This window comes from Bubalus kerabau, chromosome 3 (genome assembly GCF_029407905.1).
Source record: "Bubalus kerabau isolate K-KA32 ecotype Philippines breed swamp buffalo chromosome 3, PCC_UOA_SB_1v2, whole genome shotgun sequence".
NCBI classification, from domain to species: Eukaryota; Metazoa; Chordata; class Mammalia; order Artiodactyla; family Bovidae; genus Bubalus; species Bubalus kerabau.
The window spans coordinates 14270593-14285898 of NC_073626.1; the positions used below are offsets into that span (position 1 = coordinate 14270593).

Sequence of the window (15306 nt, forward strand, 5' to 3'; positions counted from 1 at the left end):
TCGCAATTAACTTCTCCCTCTCTTTTCGCCTCCCTAGGGCACACACCACCCTGGCCCGACTCCCACCCAGCTCTCGGTTCTCAGAGCCCCCACCCACGGCGTTGACGGAATGGAGTGCCCTTCCCATTGGCCCGAGCGTCATTCCCTGAGGTGGCACCGTCCGCCTGATTGGCTGGGCACTCCCGGCCCCCCGCCCACCCCTCCACTCGGGTTGCCCGGCTCCCGCCCCCCGGCATCGCCCGGAGCCCCCGCCCTCGCCACCTCCCTCCGCGCACCCGCCCCCCGGAGCCCAGCCCGGACTCAGCTTTCGCTCGCGCGGCGACCCGGCCGGCGCGCTGGCCCCGCCCCCGGAGCGCGCGGCTTATAAATACAGCTGCGCGGCGGGCCGGGCCGGAGCGGAGAGGAGGTGCGGTTGTGAGTCTGAGATAGGAGCGGGGGACACCTCGGGCCCGGGGGAGTGCGGCCGCAGCGGCGGGCCGGCTGTAGTCGGAGGTCCGAAGGGAGTGACTCGGGCGCCCGGTGGGCTGCTTTCTTTCCGGTGCCTTTGATTTTTTTTTTTTTTTTCTTGCCTTTTGGTCCCGGCCGAGTGTCGCCCGCTGTGGCCCAGAGCGATTCTCCGGTCAATTGTTGGGCGCGCGATCGCCCGGAGCTTTCCGGTGCCCCGAGCGCAGAGCGGGCGCGCGGGGCGCGAAGGAGAGGGGAGCGGAGCCGGCCGCGGACGAGGGGAGGGGGTCGGAGCTTGCCTGTCTCGCTCGCTCGCCCAAGCGGGTCCGCTCGCTCAGGGCGCAGGGCGCGCGCGATGAAGGCGGTGAGCCCGGTGCGCCCCTCGGGCCGCAAGGCGCCGTCGGGCTGCGGCGGCGGCGGCGGTGGCGAGCTGGCGCTGCGCTGCCTGGCCGAGCACGGCCACAGCCTGGGCGGCTCGGCGGCCGCGGCTGCGGCCGCGGCGGCCGCGCGCTGCAAGGCAGCCGAGGCGGCGGCCGACGAGCCGGCGCTGTGCCTGCAGTGCGATATGAACGACTGCTACAGCCGCCTGCGGAGGCTGGTGCCCACCATCCCGCCCAACAAGAAAGTCAGCAAAGTAGAGCTCCTGCAGCACGTTATCGACTACATCCTGGATCTGCAGCTGGCGCTGGAGACGCACCCGGCTCTGCTGAGGCAGCCGCCGCCGCCCGCGCCGCCGCACCTCCCGGCCGGGACCTGCCCGGCCGCGCCGCCGCGGACCCCTCTCACCGCGCTCAACACCGACCCGGTGAGAGGCCCCGGGGCGGATGCCGCGGGGGTCCGCGGGGAGGGCGACGGCCGGATGGAGGCACGCGGGCGGTCCCTTTCCCCGGGGCAGGGGCGGCGGAGAGTGACAGTTCGTCCTGCCGCTCTTCCTGGGGGCCGCCGCCGCCGCAGGCGGCGGGCTGGGTGAAGCGAGCTTGGGGCCCGGCCGGGTGGGCGCGCGGGGCGGGGACCAGGGGCTGGGGGCCTCCTGGGCTGTCAAGTCCAGGTCCCCCCCGGGGAAGGGGCGTCTCCCCCTGGGGCTGCAGGCTGGGGTCGGGGCATGCGTCGGCGGGCCAGCCTGGGTTCCGGGAACCGATGAGGAAGACCGGGAGGAGCGCGGTGGGGGCGCCCGCTAACCTTTCCCTCGGTGTCGGTTGCTGTTCCAGGCCGGCGCGGTGAACAAGCAGGGCGACAGCATTCTCTGCCGCTGAGCCGCGCGTCCCAGGTGAGCGCGCGTTTCCCTTCTCGGGCGGCCGGTCACCAGAGACACCCCGTCCCCAGGGCCTTCCGGTGTCAGGCACAGTGGTGTTCTTTGCCGTCCCCCTACCCCCCGCCTCAGCATTTCTGAGGGCAGATTCCCAAGGAAGATTCACCTCTCTCTCTCTGCCACCCAGTTAGTAAGTGAACCCGTACTTAGCTTCGAGAACTGGGGGACGGATCAGCTCGTGTCCCCGCCACCCCCAGTGATCGGCCGGTCTCCTCGCCGAAGTAAGGGTACCCTCGTGGGCGTGGGGCCCGATGCGACCCCCCCCCCCCGCCCCGTGCAGTCTGACACCCACGAAAGAGGACGCGGGCAGGGTCCCCGGAGTGGGTGCCCTGCGCGGGCTTCCCGGGGGCTCGCGACTGCCTGCACGGCGCCGGGCCGGGCGGCGGACTGAGGGTGTAGTCTGACCCGGTGGTTTGTTTTGGGTTGTTGATCAAGCATGTCTTGAGTTTGGTCGGTGGCGCCAGTTAGTCTGCAGCGGGAAGGTTCACACACCCCCTCTATTCATTGCTCTTCCACAGGTGTGCGGCCGCCTGAGCCCGAGCCAGGAGCCCTAGAGAGGGAGGGGGAGAGAGCAGAAGTTAGAGAAAAAGCCAACCGGAGGAAGGAAAAATAACAAAAAGATTAGCAAATCTTAGAAACGTTTCATTCGTCATTCCAAGAGAGAGGGAAGAAAAATAAAACTTTTCATCTTTGTTAAATTTTTTTTTGCACGTTCATAAACATTCTACATACGTATTCTCTTTTGTCCCATTTATAACCGCTGTGAATTGTACATTTTTGTGTTTTTTGGAGGTGCAGTTAAACTTTTAAGCTTAAGTGTGACAGGACTGATAAATAGAAGAATCAAGAGTAAATCCGACTGTTAGAAACCGACTTTGTGACCAAGGAGCTCAATTTTTGTTTTGAAGCTTTACTAATATACCAGAGCATTGTAGATATTTTTTTTTTTTTTTTTTTTGACATCTATTGTTTAAAATAGATGTTTATACGGGGGCAGGGAACTTTGTGTTCCCTGCAAGAATGTTACATATTGTATAGATAACTGAGTGACATTTCATACCATGTATATATAGAGATGCTCTATAAGTGTGAGAAAGTATATGCTTTAATAGACTACTGTAATTATAAGATATTTTTAATTAAATATTTTTTGTAAATATTATGTGTGTGTTTTTTTTAATCTGTGGGAATATTTCTTTTGGAAAATTATTTTTCAGCTCAGTTGAAGAGCTCTTGATAATCTTGAATGTCTTTTCTGTTTGGTCTGGCTCTTAATTTGTTTTTGTTTTGCCTGGTGTCCTGTAGACTCGGAAGTAACAGTTATAGCTAGTGATCCTGCATGACTGCATGAGATGTTTAATCACAAAATAAACTTGTTCTGAGTCCATTCAAATGTGTTTTCTTTAACCTAGATCGAAATCTTTGTATTTGAAGCCTACATGTGGAAAATGCGCTTTATCAGTTTTTAAGTACAGGGTTTGATAGTGTAATATATAAAGAGTGTTTGTTTTTCCTTTTTTAACGGAGGTCAAGATGGATTCGGAATGATTTTGCTTACGGGATGGGGAAATGCTTGGATCCTGATGAGTTTATGAAATCTACTGTTTTATCAAAGTGGAAAAATGCTTATCATTCTTCATTTTACACTAAAGCTTAATGTCACTGAGTTTCATGTCTGTACAGATTATTTAAATCATAGAAATGAAAAATGTTCTCTGCTTGCTACCAAAGGACAAACTCTTGGCAATGAACACTTTCTGCTTTCCTTCCTCCAAAGAATATTAATAGGCAACAGTGGGAGAAGAAAAAAAATTTTAAGGCATAATGGCAAATCCTTCAAGCAGGGATAAAAGTCGATCTTCAAACATTAACTTAAGTAGACCAAAAATTCTGATGACCGCATCTAGATTATTTTTTTATAAAAATGATTTTCACTATAGCTATGTTAGTTAACCGCTAAACTACTGTCCAATCTCTTGTGATGTGTAACTTTTACATGTGAATATTAAAGTAGATTTATCTGTCTTGTACCGTGATTTCTGGTCTCATTTCTTCAAAACCTTAACACTTATTTTTAAGACTTTATTTTCTCTTGAAGGAAGGTAGTATATTCTGGGTTAGATAGGACTGTCAGGGCTTGTGAACATTATGCATTTAATGTGATCAGTGCTCTACACACCAGTTAGATGGAATTTTTAGAGTGAGAGAGAATTAAGTAGGATTTAATTGGGTGCTTTGTAAATAGTTAGTCAACTGTGTGTGTAACGTGGTCTGTTTGATTTTTAAAAGGAAAGGATTTGTTTCAGCTTATACAAGAATAAAAGTATTACAAACCCAAGGGACTTTTTATGAGGTCAAAGTCAAATATTTATATGAATATGAAATATGGCCTCTAGTAGTCAGTTGAAATGGCAATATCTCAACAGAAATGAACAAAGTTAATGCTGATAGATTCCAAAAAATGTAAAGATTTTTAAAAATCTGTCCCCTATTTCCATCATGTTACCCCCTCAGCTTTGACATTTCACTGGTCTTAGGTATTTTTAGAATTTGATGTATTTGATGTTGAGACTTACAAAGTCAAAGGACCACTTGTTTAGATGAGGTTTATTTTTATTTTTTATATTATTCATTCTTGTCACACATCGAGGAAAACACAAGAACACTGCTGGAATTCCAAGTCTGAAGAATTCTAACGATTGCATTCTTTGTTATTAAGAAAGGGGACAATCCCTCCTTTTTATTTGGCAGCTTAATTTCAGTAGGAAGCAAGTCACATGTGCTCTGTTGGTTGGAGTTAGGCATTTGTCAGGCCTAACTACCATATCCTACCTAAGTTTTTAAGCAGAGCTTAAACTTATGCTGGGAGATTGTACATCTCAAAATGAATATTCTTGATTTTTGAAGATAAGTCTTGCTCCTTAATTAATTTCATATTTGGAGCATGAAGAACCACTAAAAGGGAAAAAAGTATGGATGTTACATTTGAGAGACTTGACATTTTCCCCTCAGCCACTCACACAGCACTGAATGTCTCTAAAGAAGCAAAGTCACTGTTCACTAAATTAATATGCAGTTGTATAAGATAATACATTCTATTAAATGTTGGCTGTGTCCTAACCAAGTAACCAAATAACAAAAACATGTGTCATTTATCTATGTAGTTCTAATGATTCAGATAATTGGTTTCACAGAAAAATATTCTGACTTCTCTCATTTAGTTTGTCTGCCTTTAATGTATAGGCACAACCAAAGAATCGTTTATACCTACAAAGGGAAAAAAAAATCTCATGGTGAGATGTTGTTTCTCATTGTGGTTTTAAAATCCTGAACATCTCAAGACATTTCATGTTGAAGGAGAAAAAACTTTCATTTCAAAGAACTAATAGACTTTGACATTGTATAAATCTTAAGTCTATTGTCAAGCTTTAACTGAATTTTTAGAACTTTTAAAAATTTTCACCCCATAATCTATTGTATTAAATGCCTTCTATAATAATAAATCTTCACTGAGCAAAGGGTTCTGAAGTTTGTGGTTTTTAATTGACTTCTACTGAGTTATGCAATTTTTCATTATCAAGAATGGGTCTCTTGATGGATCACCTCAATTATTTACAGTGTTCCTTACCAGGTGATGAAAAATGTGGCTTGAAAATGGTGATATGAATGAAAAGGAAATCTAGTTTGAATGCTAGAGGAATCTTGTCTACTCTTTGGTATCTGCTAGGAGAGGGAGCAAGAATTCCAAAAAGGCAACAGAATGATACTCAGGGAAACTAGACCTCTCTCTGACACACACACACACACAATAATGTTGACAAAAATTATTTCACAGTAGTGCAGAACCAAATAAAACTGGCTCTTTCTAGCTGATGCACTTTAATTATATATATGTTAATCAGCCCAGATAGCCCTTGGGTCTCTACTGGGCCAAGGACCAACCCCTCCAGGTTTCTGAAGAGGGAAAAGCTTCCCCTTGCTGCTTTGCAAGTCCAGGAAATTAATTTACTCACCTCAGAATTAATCTTAATAGGGTTGCCCTCAGTAGGTACTCTTCAGACCCAGATGGTTTCTTTCAATTACAACCCATGACATTTTGCTAAAATATTAATTATATTAATTAGAACCATTGCCCAAAAGGTTTTAAAATTGTAATTTTACTTCGAGTTCTACCTTGAGCAGTGATACAATAGATACTTGAAAAGATAAAACTCTTACAAAAGGGAACTCATTTGTACCAGAGAGATGAACTGCAGTCGTAGAAACAATTGAAAGTGCTTTTCAAATTTTTGATGAATTTTTTAAAGTGTGTTTCTGTGTTCAAGTGCCTCCTTCATGATGATTTATATCCTGGCTGTTATAAAAAGTTTTGCTTAGGCGCTAAACTCGGGTCTGAACACATTGCCAAAGTTTTTTTATACTCACCCAAGCAAAGCAATTCGGTAGTCAGCTGCTGAAATTGATTCCGTCATTCATAAGTCTCCACAATAAATTCACACAAGGGATATGAAAAAGGGGCCATAAAAATTGAAGTTAATTTGAAAAGCCCCTTTGAGTCCTTAAAAGAGTAAACACATCAGTTTCTCGGGGAAGAAGAACAAAATATGTTACTTGTATTCCACTGGCTAAATGTGATTGAAAAGGAACTTAAAATATTTAAATAAAGAGACCGAAGACAAATTTTCCATATGAATTCACTGAATCTGAATGTTTTTCCAATAGGAAATCTCATACTTTAGAAAGAGATTTCCTAAAATATTACCAAGGTATTGGCAAAATATGCAAATTCCTGTTGAAACAGGATACCATTATTTGCTTTAAATGACTTTCTCAATTCATGATGATAAAAAGTGCGTATTAGCACTTTTAGCATGCATATTAAATTCAAATTCTAAAACTTCATCTTTTATTCCAATGTTTAACTTCCAAAAGAAGGTACTGCAGTCCCACAGTTGTTCTTCGTGCAAATGCATGTATTTTAGAATGTTCCTTAAATATTTTCTTAAATATTTTAAGCATTTTTAAAAACATCTACTGCCCATTTCATAAACCTTAGCAGTCAACGGAGAGACTGTAACTGTGTGTGTATGTGTGTGTGTGTGTTTATTTAAAAATAGTTAACCAACATACAGAAAAATAGGTTTGAAAAAGAAGTTTAATTCTGAAAAATAAGTAAATTGTTTTAACCTTCCTCCATTCTCTCTCCACTTTAATTCCTAAGATTGGCGATTTCCATAAAGATGTACCCTTCATTGTTTGGACTGCTGTGAGTTAGTCATGTCATGTTGAAGCATAAAGAATGATAGAAAATAAAGAGCAAGTAAATCAATTCTCATGTTTATCATCTCCTAGAATTTGGCTTAATCTCATAAGAAATCTGAAGAAAAAAAGAAAGAAAAAAGAGGGGACTAACGTATATGGAAAACCTCAGAGAAAGCCAGAGAAAGAGACCTGAATTTGTAGACATAATTTTACACCTTACTTCAGCAATAAATCTTCGAAATACTTTTGCACATGTTAAACCTGAGTTCGAGGCCGTAATTAAAACAAAGTAGGCTCCTTAAAGCTACTTGGTGGCTCAGAGATAGAGAATCTGCCTGCCAATGCAGAAGACACGAGAGACGCTGGTTGGATCCCTGGGTCAGGAAGATCCCCTGAAGTAGGAAATGCAAACTTGCTCCAGTATTCTGGCCTAGAAGAATTCCATGGACAAAGGAACTACAGTCCATGGGATGGCAAAGAGTCAGACACAACTGAGGACACACACACAGGCTCCTTAAAACATTAGGCTATATGTGATTCTTCTTTGCTTGTCCTACAGTGCTTTACCAGGGCCTGGTATAGTATTCGCTGCACTGAATTAAAGTTTTAGTCACTCAGTTGTGTCCAATTCTGTGCAAAACTACAGACTGTAGTCAGGCTCTTCTGTCCATGGGATTCTCCAGGCAAGAATACTGGAGTGGGTTGCCATGCCCTTCTCCAGGGGATCCTTCCAACCCTGGCCTCCTGCATTGCAGGCAGATTCCTTACCATCTGAGCTGCCAGGGAAGCCCATTAACAGAGGATCTGTCTTCCCAATGCTCTCAGTTACTCCTTTGCTGCTTCATCTACACTGAGTCACAGTTGAACTTGAGACCAGCATATCTAACTGCCTTCTGGTCCTCTCTGCCACTGAAGTGCAGTAGAGTTGAAACAGCATTTAAGGTTTCTGCAAACTTGTCCCTCTTTCTGGATTTCCTATTGCCTTGGTCAATTTGGGCTGCCATACAAAACTACCATTGACTGGATGGCTTAAACAACAAACGTCTATTTCTCCCTAGTCTGGAGGCTGGGAAGTCCAAGATCAGGGAGCCAACCAGTTCTGTTCCTAAAAGTCGCTGCTATTGCAGGATGAGCATAGCAATCCTCATGCTTCCTTCAAATCCCCACAGTCACACAGGGTGCTTGGCTTCCTCCTTGGAGCTGCACCATAAGATAGAAACAGAACCCAGGGCTAAGCAAGGTCCTCTTCCTGCCCCTGTGACCTGGAGGGAAGGATCTTTCAACTCCGCATTTCCATCAGTCCTTTCTCTCCTTTACTTCTGGCTGCCTTTAAGCATAGTCTATGCTTCAGCTGCGGGCTTCCCTAGTAGCTCAGATGGTAAAGAATCCGCCTGCAATGCAGGAAACCTGGGTTGGATCCCTGGGTTGGGGAGATCCCCTGGAGAAGGGGATGGCTACCCACTCCAGTATTCTTGCCTGGAGAATTCCATGGACAGAGGAGCCTGGTGTCCATGGGGTTGCAAAGTGTTTCAGACATGACTGAGCAACTAACACTTTTGCATGCTTCAGCTGCACTAAAGTTCTCATCTCGTGGATACTAGCCAGTAGAGCAGGCTTCTCTCTCTCGTCTTGACAGAGTATGATTGATTTCCTGAGAGTTAACAAAAGAGCAGGCTCAAGAAGGACATACATGCAACATGGAGGGTGGGAGTGGGAGGGGGACCTGCCCTGCCAGCCAAACCAGCTAAGTCCCTTGCCCATCTGTGGGTAGGGCTGAACTAGCTACATCCAAAAGGGTGCGCTTTTTTGTGTTTTCCTTTCACTGCAAGTGGTGTTACCCCCGCCTGGATCCCATCATCCACACTCCCAGTCTAGACTGTTGCTGACCTCCTCACCATCCTGTAATACCTAACCGTCACCTCTTCTGCAAGAATTATAAGATGCCTCTCCCCTTCATCCCCCAAAGAGTCAACACGCCCCATGCTATAGTATAATTATTTTCACATGTCTTGTTTCCTGTAGCTTCCTGACTCCTCTAGGGATTCCAGACCACAAAGTACTAGAAGAACATTCCTGTAACTCTCCATGCCAGCAAATCTAGCAAATTCCTTACAACTCAACAGTGCAGTTGAGAGATTTTCATTATCTTTGAAAGCCTTTGGCTGCCTTAAATGTGGAAAATAGATAAGCTGTGTGCTCTCGAGAGTGAGGGAGTGTGTGGTCAGCCTTGGGCAGAGAGAATCAGAAGGAAGGGCTGAAGAGAGGAGAGGCTGAACAGATCTTGGATCTCCAAGAAACAAGAGACATTTCTGACCCAAGTTGGGATAAATAAACAAAGACACCTCAGTGCCAGATGTGAAAACATGGGGCGATGACCACATACAGGTGTGGGATGTGATGGGTCTGGGGTGTAAGCAGGAAGATGGTGCAATGGGGTTTCTAAGTGTGTCATAGGCTACTCTGTTTTCCAGGACATGGGGTACATCAGCCACAAGAAATGCAGTGAGTCCTCATGAGTCAGTTCTGAAAGAACACACTTGCTGCCTGAGTAAGAATCCCTTTTCCAGATGGAAGCTTCATTAACTCTACTATGATCCAGGGCCCTAGAAGCAGAATTGGATAATTAGTAACCTGCCATATGTCTTATACGGAGAAGGCAGTGGCAAACCACTCCAGTACTCTTGCCTGGAAAATCCCATGGACGGAGGAGCCTGGTGGGCTGCAGTCCATGGGGTCGCGAAGAGTCAGACACAACTAAGAGACTTCACTTTCACTTTTCACTTTCATGCATTGGAGAAGGAAATGACAACCCACTCCAGTGTTCTTGCCTGGAGAATCCCAGGGACGGGGGAGCCTGGTGGGCTGCCGTCTATGGGGTCGCACAGAGTCAGACATGACTGAAGCGACTTAGCAGCAGCAGCAGCAGCATATGTCTTATAACACTCCTCCCTTTTTCCAGTGAAGGAGACAGAAGAAGACCCAGAGGTGAATGGTGGAGTCAGATCTAGAACCTGTTTTTTTCCATCTCTAATCCAGGACCACGAACCTCAGTATGGATGGATTCTGTCCCAGTATACTCTCAGGGGGTTTCTTTCAGTTCATATTCTCATCTACGAATTGCTCCCATGTTGTTTCCTAAAAAGATGGAGTCCAAATCCTAAGCAAGTAGTCATTAAATGCAGGACTGATCTGGTTGCCTTTTATTTCTTTTATGGTTGGTGGTTTAGTCGCTAAGTTGTATCTCAGCGACTCTTAACTCTTGAGGCCCTATGGACTGTGGCCTGCCAGGCTCCTCGGTCCAGGGAATTCTCCAGGCAAGAATACTGGAGTGAGTAGCCATTCCCTTCTCCAGAGATCTTTCAATTGTTGTATTCTGGCTGCCCTTTAAAAAGGAGAACAGAAGTAAAGTACTTTTATAACAAGAATCAAAGCTCTTTGACAAAGGAGCAAAGGCAATTCTGTGAGGCAGGGATAGTCTTTTCCATGAGTGATGCTGGGACAACTGGATGTCCACGTGCCAAAAAAAATGAACTTAGTTTCAGAGCTTACACCTTTCACAAAGAATAACTCATAATGGGTCATAGACCTAAATGTAACATGGAAAACTAGAAAGCTTCCCGAAGGAAACATAGGAAGAAATCTATGTGACTTTCGGTTTGGTGATGAATTTTTAAATCCAGCACAGAAAGCATGAAACTTGAACCCTAGGTTGTTGTCATTTAGTCGCTAAGTCATATCCAACTCTTTGTGACCCCATGGACTGTAGCTGCCAGGCTCCTCTGTTCATGGAATTCTCCAGGGAGAAATACTGGAGTGGGTTGCCATTTCCTTCTCCAGGGGATCTTCCCAACCCAGGGATGAAAACTGGCTCTCCTACACTTTACCACTGAGCCACCGGGGAAGCCCAAATCCTGTGTTATCCTCCAACATTTTATCCCCTGCATCCACTCAACATATGCAGCGTGGTGTGGGAGGGCTCACGGACTATGTGGTCAAGGCAAAAGAGGTGGATGCTACTCAGAGCTCTGCAACTAATTAGCTGTGTCCCCTCAGACAAGTAACTTTTCCATGTTCCAATAGCCTCATCTGCAAAATGATAATTACCTATTATTGCATAGAGGTTTCTTGAAAGATACAAAGAAAGTAACATGTGAAAATTTTATAAGACAATAGTTATAATTTTGGTATATATAAAAAAAATCATCTGAGGGACTTTCTCTGGTGGTCCAGTGGTAAAGAATCCACTTTCTAATGCAGAGGATGTGGGATCCATCCCTGGACAGGGAACTAAGATTCCCACATGCTGGCAGGGCAACTAAGCCTGCATGCCACACACTATACCTGAGAGAAGCCTGAGTGCAAGTGTGAAGATTCCACATGCCACCACTAAGACCTGACAGAGCCAAAAAAAAAAAAGAAACATCTGGAAAGAGTTTTCAATTTTAGATTCCTGAGTTCCACCCCTCCGTCCCTCCTCTCCACGGAGACTGACTCATCAGGTATAGTGTCGGAACCAGGAATCTGCATGTCAGTGTTCCCCCAAGAATCTAAGGCAAGTCTCCCAGGAACCCCATTTCAAGAAACAGAACGGTAAGCCATAAAATGCCATATAGTTTTAGGCTGTTGTTGCTATGCCACACGTGGTAGGTTTCTCCTTCTTTTTATAGCACTTTCCAATTTTTCCTTCCATGGTGGCTTAGATGATAAAGAATCTGCCTGCAATGCGGGAGACCCGGGTTTGATCCCTGGGTCGGGAAGATCCCCTGGGGAAGGGAACGGCAACCCACTCCAGTATTCTTGTCTAGAGAATTCCATGGACAGAGGAGCCTGGTGGGCTACAGTCCACGGGGTCGAAAAGAGTCAGACATGACTGAGCAACTAACACTCTCACTTTCCAGGTAAAGTAAAAAGCAGAGATTAATACAATTTCAATACACTTTGTTTTACCCATCCCACTGAATCTTAAATTTTCTAAGGAAAGATACAAAAGAAAGAGATCAATTTCTACCCTCTTATACATCATTTCAAAATTTAGGTTCTCTCACCACGTGTATGTATTGACCTAAACAATGTTTGGAGAAGGTGCGCCTGCACAGGCAACAGTGAGCAGTATTTCTTTAATGGTAAAGAGATTCTTCTGGATAAACAGATTTAGGAAAAAATGTTTCATTTCTCCCGGTACATTATATATCATTCTAAGAGACTAACTTTAACATGATGTAAAAAAAATACTGTCTAACTGGTCCTGCTCCAATCTGTTGTGTTAGACTTGGAAATGTCCTAATTCATGGCTAGCAAATGTTAAAATACCATATGCATGTAAAATTGGGATACGATATAATTGTACCTTCATTTCACATAATAGATTTCTTCTTGCTAAAATTATATGATTTTTATGAATTATAAAAAGCAGTGGAGACAATGGCTTCCATTCTTCTAAAGCTGTGAATAAGAACTTTTAAAAAAGGAAGCATTAGGAAGTCTGTGGAATTAGGTTGTGAACTCTGCCACTTACTGTGTGGCACTGGGCAAGGTACTTAACCTCTCTGAGCCCTATTAAAACTTTTTTTTTATAATGGGATTACAATAGTTATCAGTAAGAGTCTTTATGACTCTTTATGAGGATCATGTATGCAAAGCCCCTAACTTAGTGCCAGCCACATGAACTATTCAATACAAGCTAGTTCCTTTCTTCTAATCATTCCCACCTCTATTCATATAAGACCTAAGAATGTGCTTGCCCTCCTCCCACATGAAAATAGGATTAATAAGCATGGAGGAGCAAGGGATGTGTGTGCAGCTGGGTCCTCAGGATGCAGGGCAAGGATTTCAACAACTCATCAACCTTTCTGGGAGATCAAGATTTCAAACCTTCTAAATGCACAAACTATTTTCTGTGTCATTTCTTTTTCTCCAGAATAACACGGAGGTACCTACATACAAAAGATATAAATGACCTAAATGTTGATGGACAAAGAAGGATTTGAGGAAAGGTGGGAGTCTGAAGAGCAAGAAAGAACTGCTGTGGTGAGAAAGCAGAGAAAAATAGATGAAGGCTTACAGGAAATTAAAACGGTGGCCTAATAGCTGTTGATCTTGCTGTTAACATGGTCAGGCAGAAGGCTTGTTTGCTTTGTGATCTATTTTCTGATATTAGTAGATAGCTAAGGGCTACTGGACTGAGGCAGATGCTAAGGATGGGCCAGAGCAAGCAACTCCCTACCTAAACTCCCAGATTCAAGGCTGAATAATCTGGCACCCAAAAATACTCTCCTGGTAGTGACACAATTTTGAAAACCAAACACACACCACTGGAGTGGTACACAAGAGTCCAGGTGGTATTTAAGAGAGAAACAAAGATTAAAAACACCATTAAAAATTGTGTATCTCTTATGGCTTAGAAAAGTGTACCTTTTACAATGCATGTTTAACATAATTTCTGGTAGCTATGCTTTATCATAAACTAAAGCCGAGATTAATTCAATAAGGTAAAGAAATCAAGGTCAATTGCCATACTTCACTGAATCATAAAATAAGAATTTTGAAATAAATTCAAATGTCCTTACTTTACCGAGAAGAAAACTGAGACTCTAAAATGTAAAAATGAGCCTTTTGTAAGATGACTTAATGGAGGGGCAGAGCTGCCAGCAAAATTCAGGACTTCCAACCTGCAGTCTCCTCAACTTTATTAAGTTCAATGGCTTTATGCTTATTTATCTTATCAGGTTCTTATTTGTTGCATGTATATTTCTTTTTTCTTGTGGATCATTTTCCCCTCATAAAAATTGTGTAAATATAGCCATTTCTCTTTTCTTTTTCTTTCTTGCTTTTTTACTTCACTTATAATTTGAGGATTGACTGGGGTCATTCCTGAGAGAGCTATGTTCAAGAGAACAAATTTTTTTTTTTAATTCTGGTGACGACTGCTCTGGAAAAGAGAAATGTATCGTTTTGCCTAGAATTATTCTGAGATGAAAGATCTTAGGATTACTCTGGATTCTATTATTCTACAAGTGGATTCCATGGGTGCATGCTAAGTCACTTCAGTTGTGTCCAACTCTTTGTTACCCTATGGGCCATAGCCCACCAGGCTCCTCTGTCCATGGGATTCTCCAGGCAAGAATACTGGAGTGGATTGCTGTGCCCTCCTCCAGGGGATCTTCCCAACCCAGGGATAGAACCTGAGTCTCTTGCATTGACAGGCAGGTTCTTCTCCAGTAGCACCACCTGGGTAGCCCACAAATAGACTACAAGGACACTTAAAGAAAGCTCCAGACGTCCTTCATGATCCTATGGAGTAAGAGACCCTGTTAATTTGTTTATCAATTTTCAGCTTTAATTTCATGACATGTGAAACACTAGTAAAAAATAATCTCCTTAATCTCCTGCCTCAATATTTTGGAGAATACAGAGAAATACACTATCACTGTAGACCAGTTAGCTCTTGCCAAGTCTGGTTTTTAATACGATACATATGAAGAGAATCCTCTATTTGCCAACATCTATAAAGGGACTGATTTCCTCAGCTCCATGGTAATTGCTTAATATTAAATCAGTCCAAAATTTCAGGGCATGTTTCTCAGAAACCCTTTGTCTAGCATCAGTTGTGGACCTAGACAATATAGCAGCTGTTAATTCTAGGTTACAGAAACAAAAATAAAATAAAAAGATAATGTGCAGATTCCTAGGTAGGGAAGTTCCCCTGGAGAAGGGATAGGCTACCCACTCCAGTATTCTTGGGCTTCCGTCGGGGCTCGGATGGTAAAGAATCTGCCTGCAATGTGGGAGACTTGGGTTCAATCCCTGGGTTGGGAAGATCCCCTGAAGGAGGGCATGGCGACACATTCCAGCATTCTTGCCTGGAGAATCCCCACGGACAGAGGAGCCTGGCGGGCTACAGTTCATAGGGTCGGAAAGAGCAACTAAGTGCACAAGGGAAATTCTTCAATAGAATCGAACTTGTTGAAGAAGCAAAAAAAAAAAAAAAAAAATTAACTTCAGTTCTTTTTAAAAATCAAAAATATGCTCAAAATCAATGGAGTTCAACTTTTAAAGGCAACATCTTCTAGATTCTTTAAGTATTTGAGGTTTTCCAGGTAACTCAACATGATTTTAAAACGCTTTTAATACAAAAGGAACTAGAGTGAAAATAATTACTTAAAACCAGGTCAGATATTTTTAAAAGATCATTATGAGCTTTGCAATACCATTTCAGGGTTGACTTTAAAAATACAGTTCCTTTCTGTTCACGGTTTTTCCCTGCCAAATGACACAGAAGAACTTTTCTGGGA

The 15306-nt window shown here is 44.1% G+C and overlaps 1 protein-coding gene across 1 annotated transcript; it reads left to right on the forward strand.

Moving 5' to 3' along the window:
• The first annotated feature begins 659 nt into the window (after positions 1–659).
• Positions 660–5975, forward strand: ID4 (inhibitor of DNA binding 4). The gene is made up of 3 exons (XM_055570745.1): positions 660–1249; positions 1653–1711; positions 2272–5975. The coding sequence occupies exons 1-2, from the start codon at positions 800–802 to the stop codon at positions 1695–1697; spliced, it is 495 nt and encodes a 164-aa protein (XP_055426720.1). The 5' UTR covers positions 660–799; the 3' UTR covers positions 1698–1711; positions 2272–5975.
• Positions 5976–15306: the final 9331 nt, after the last annotated feature.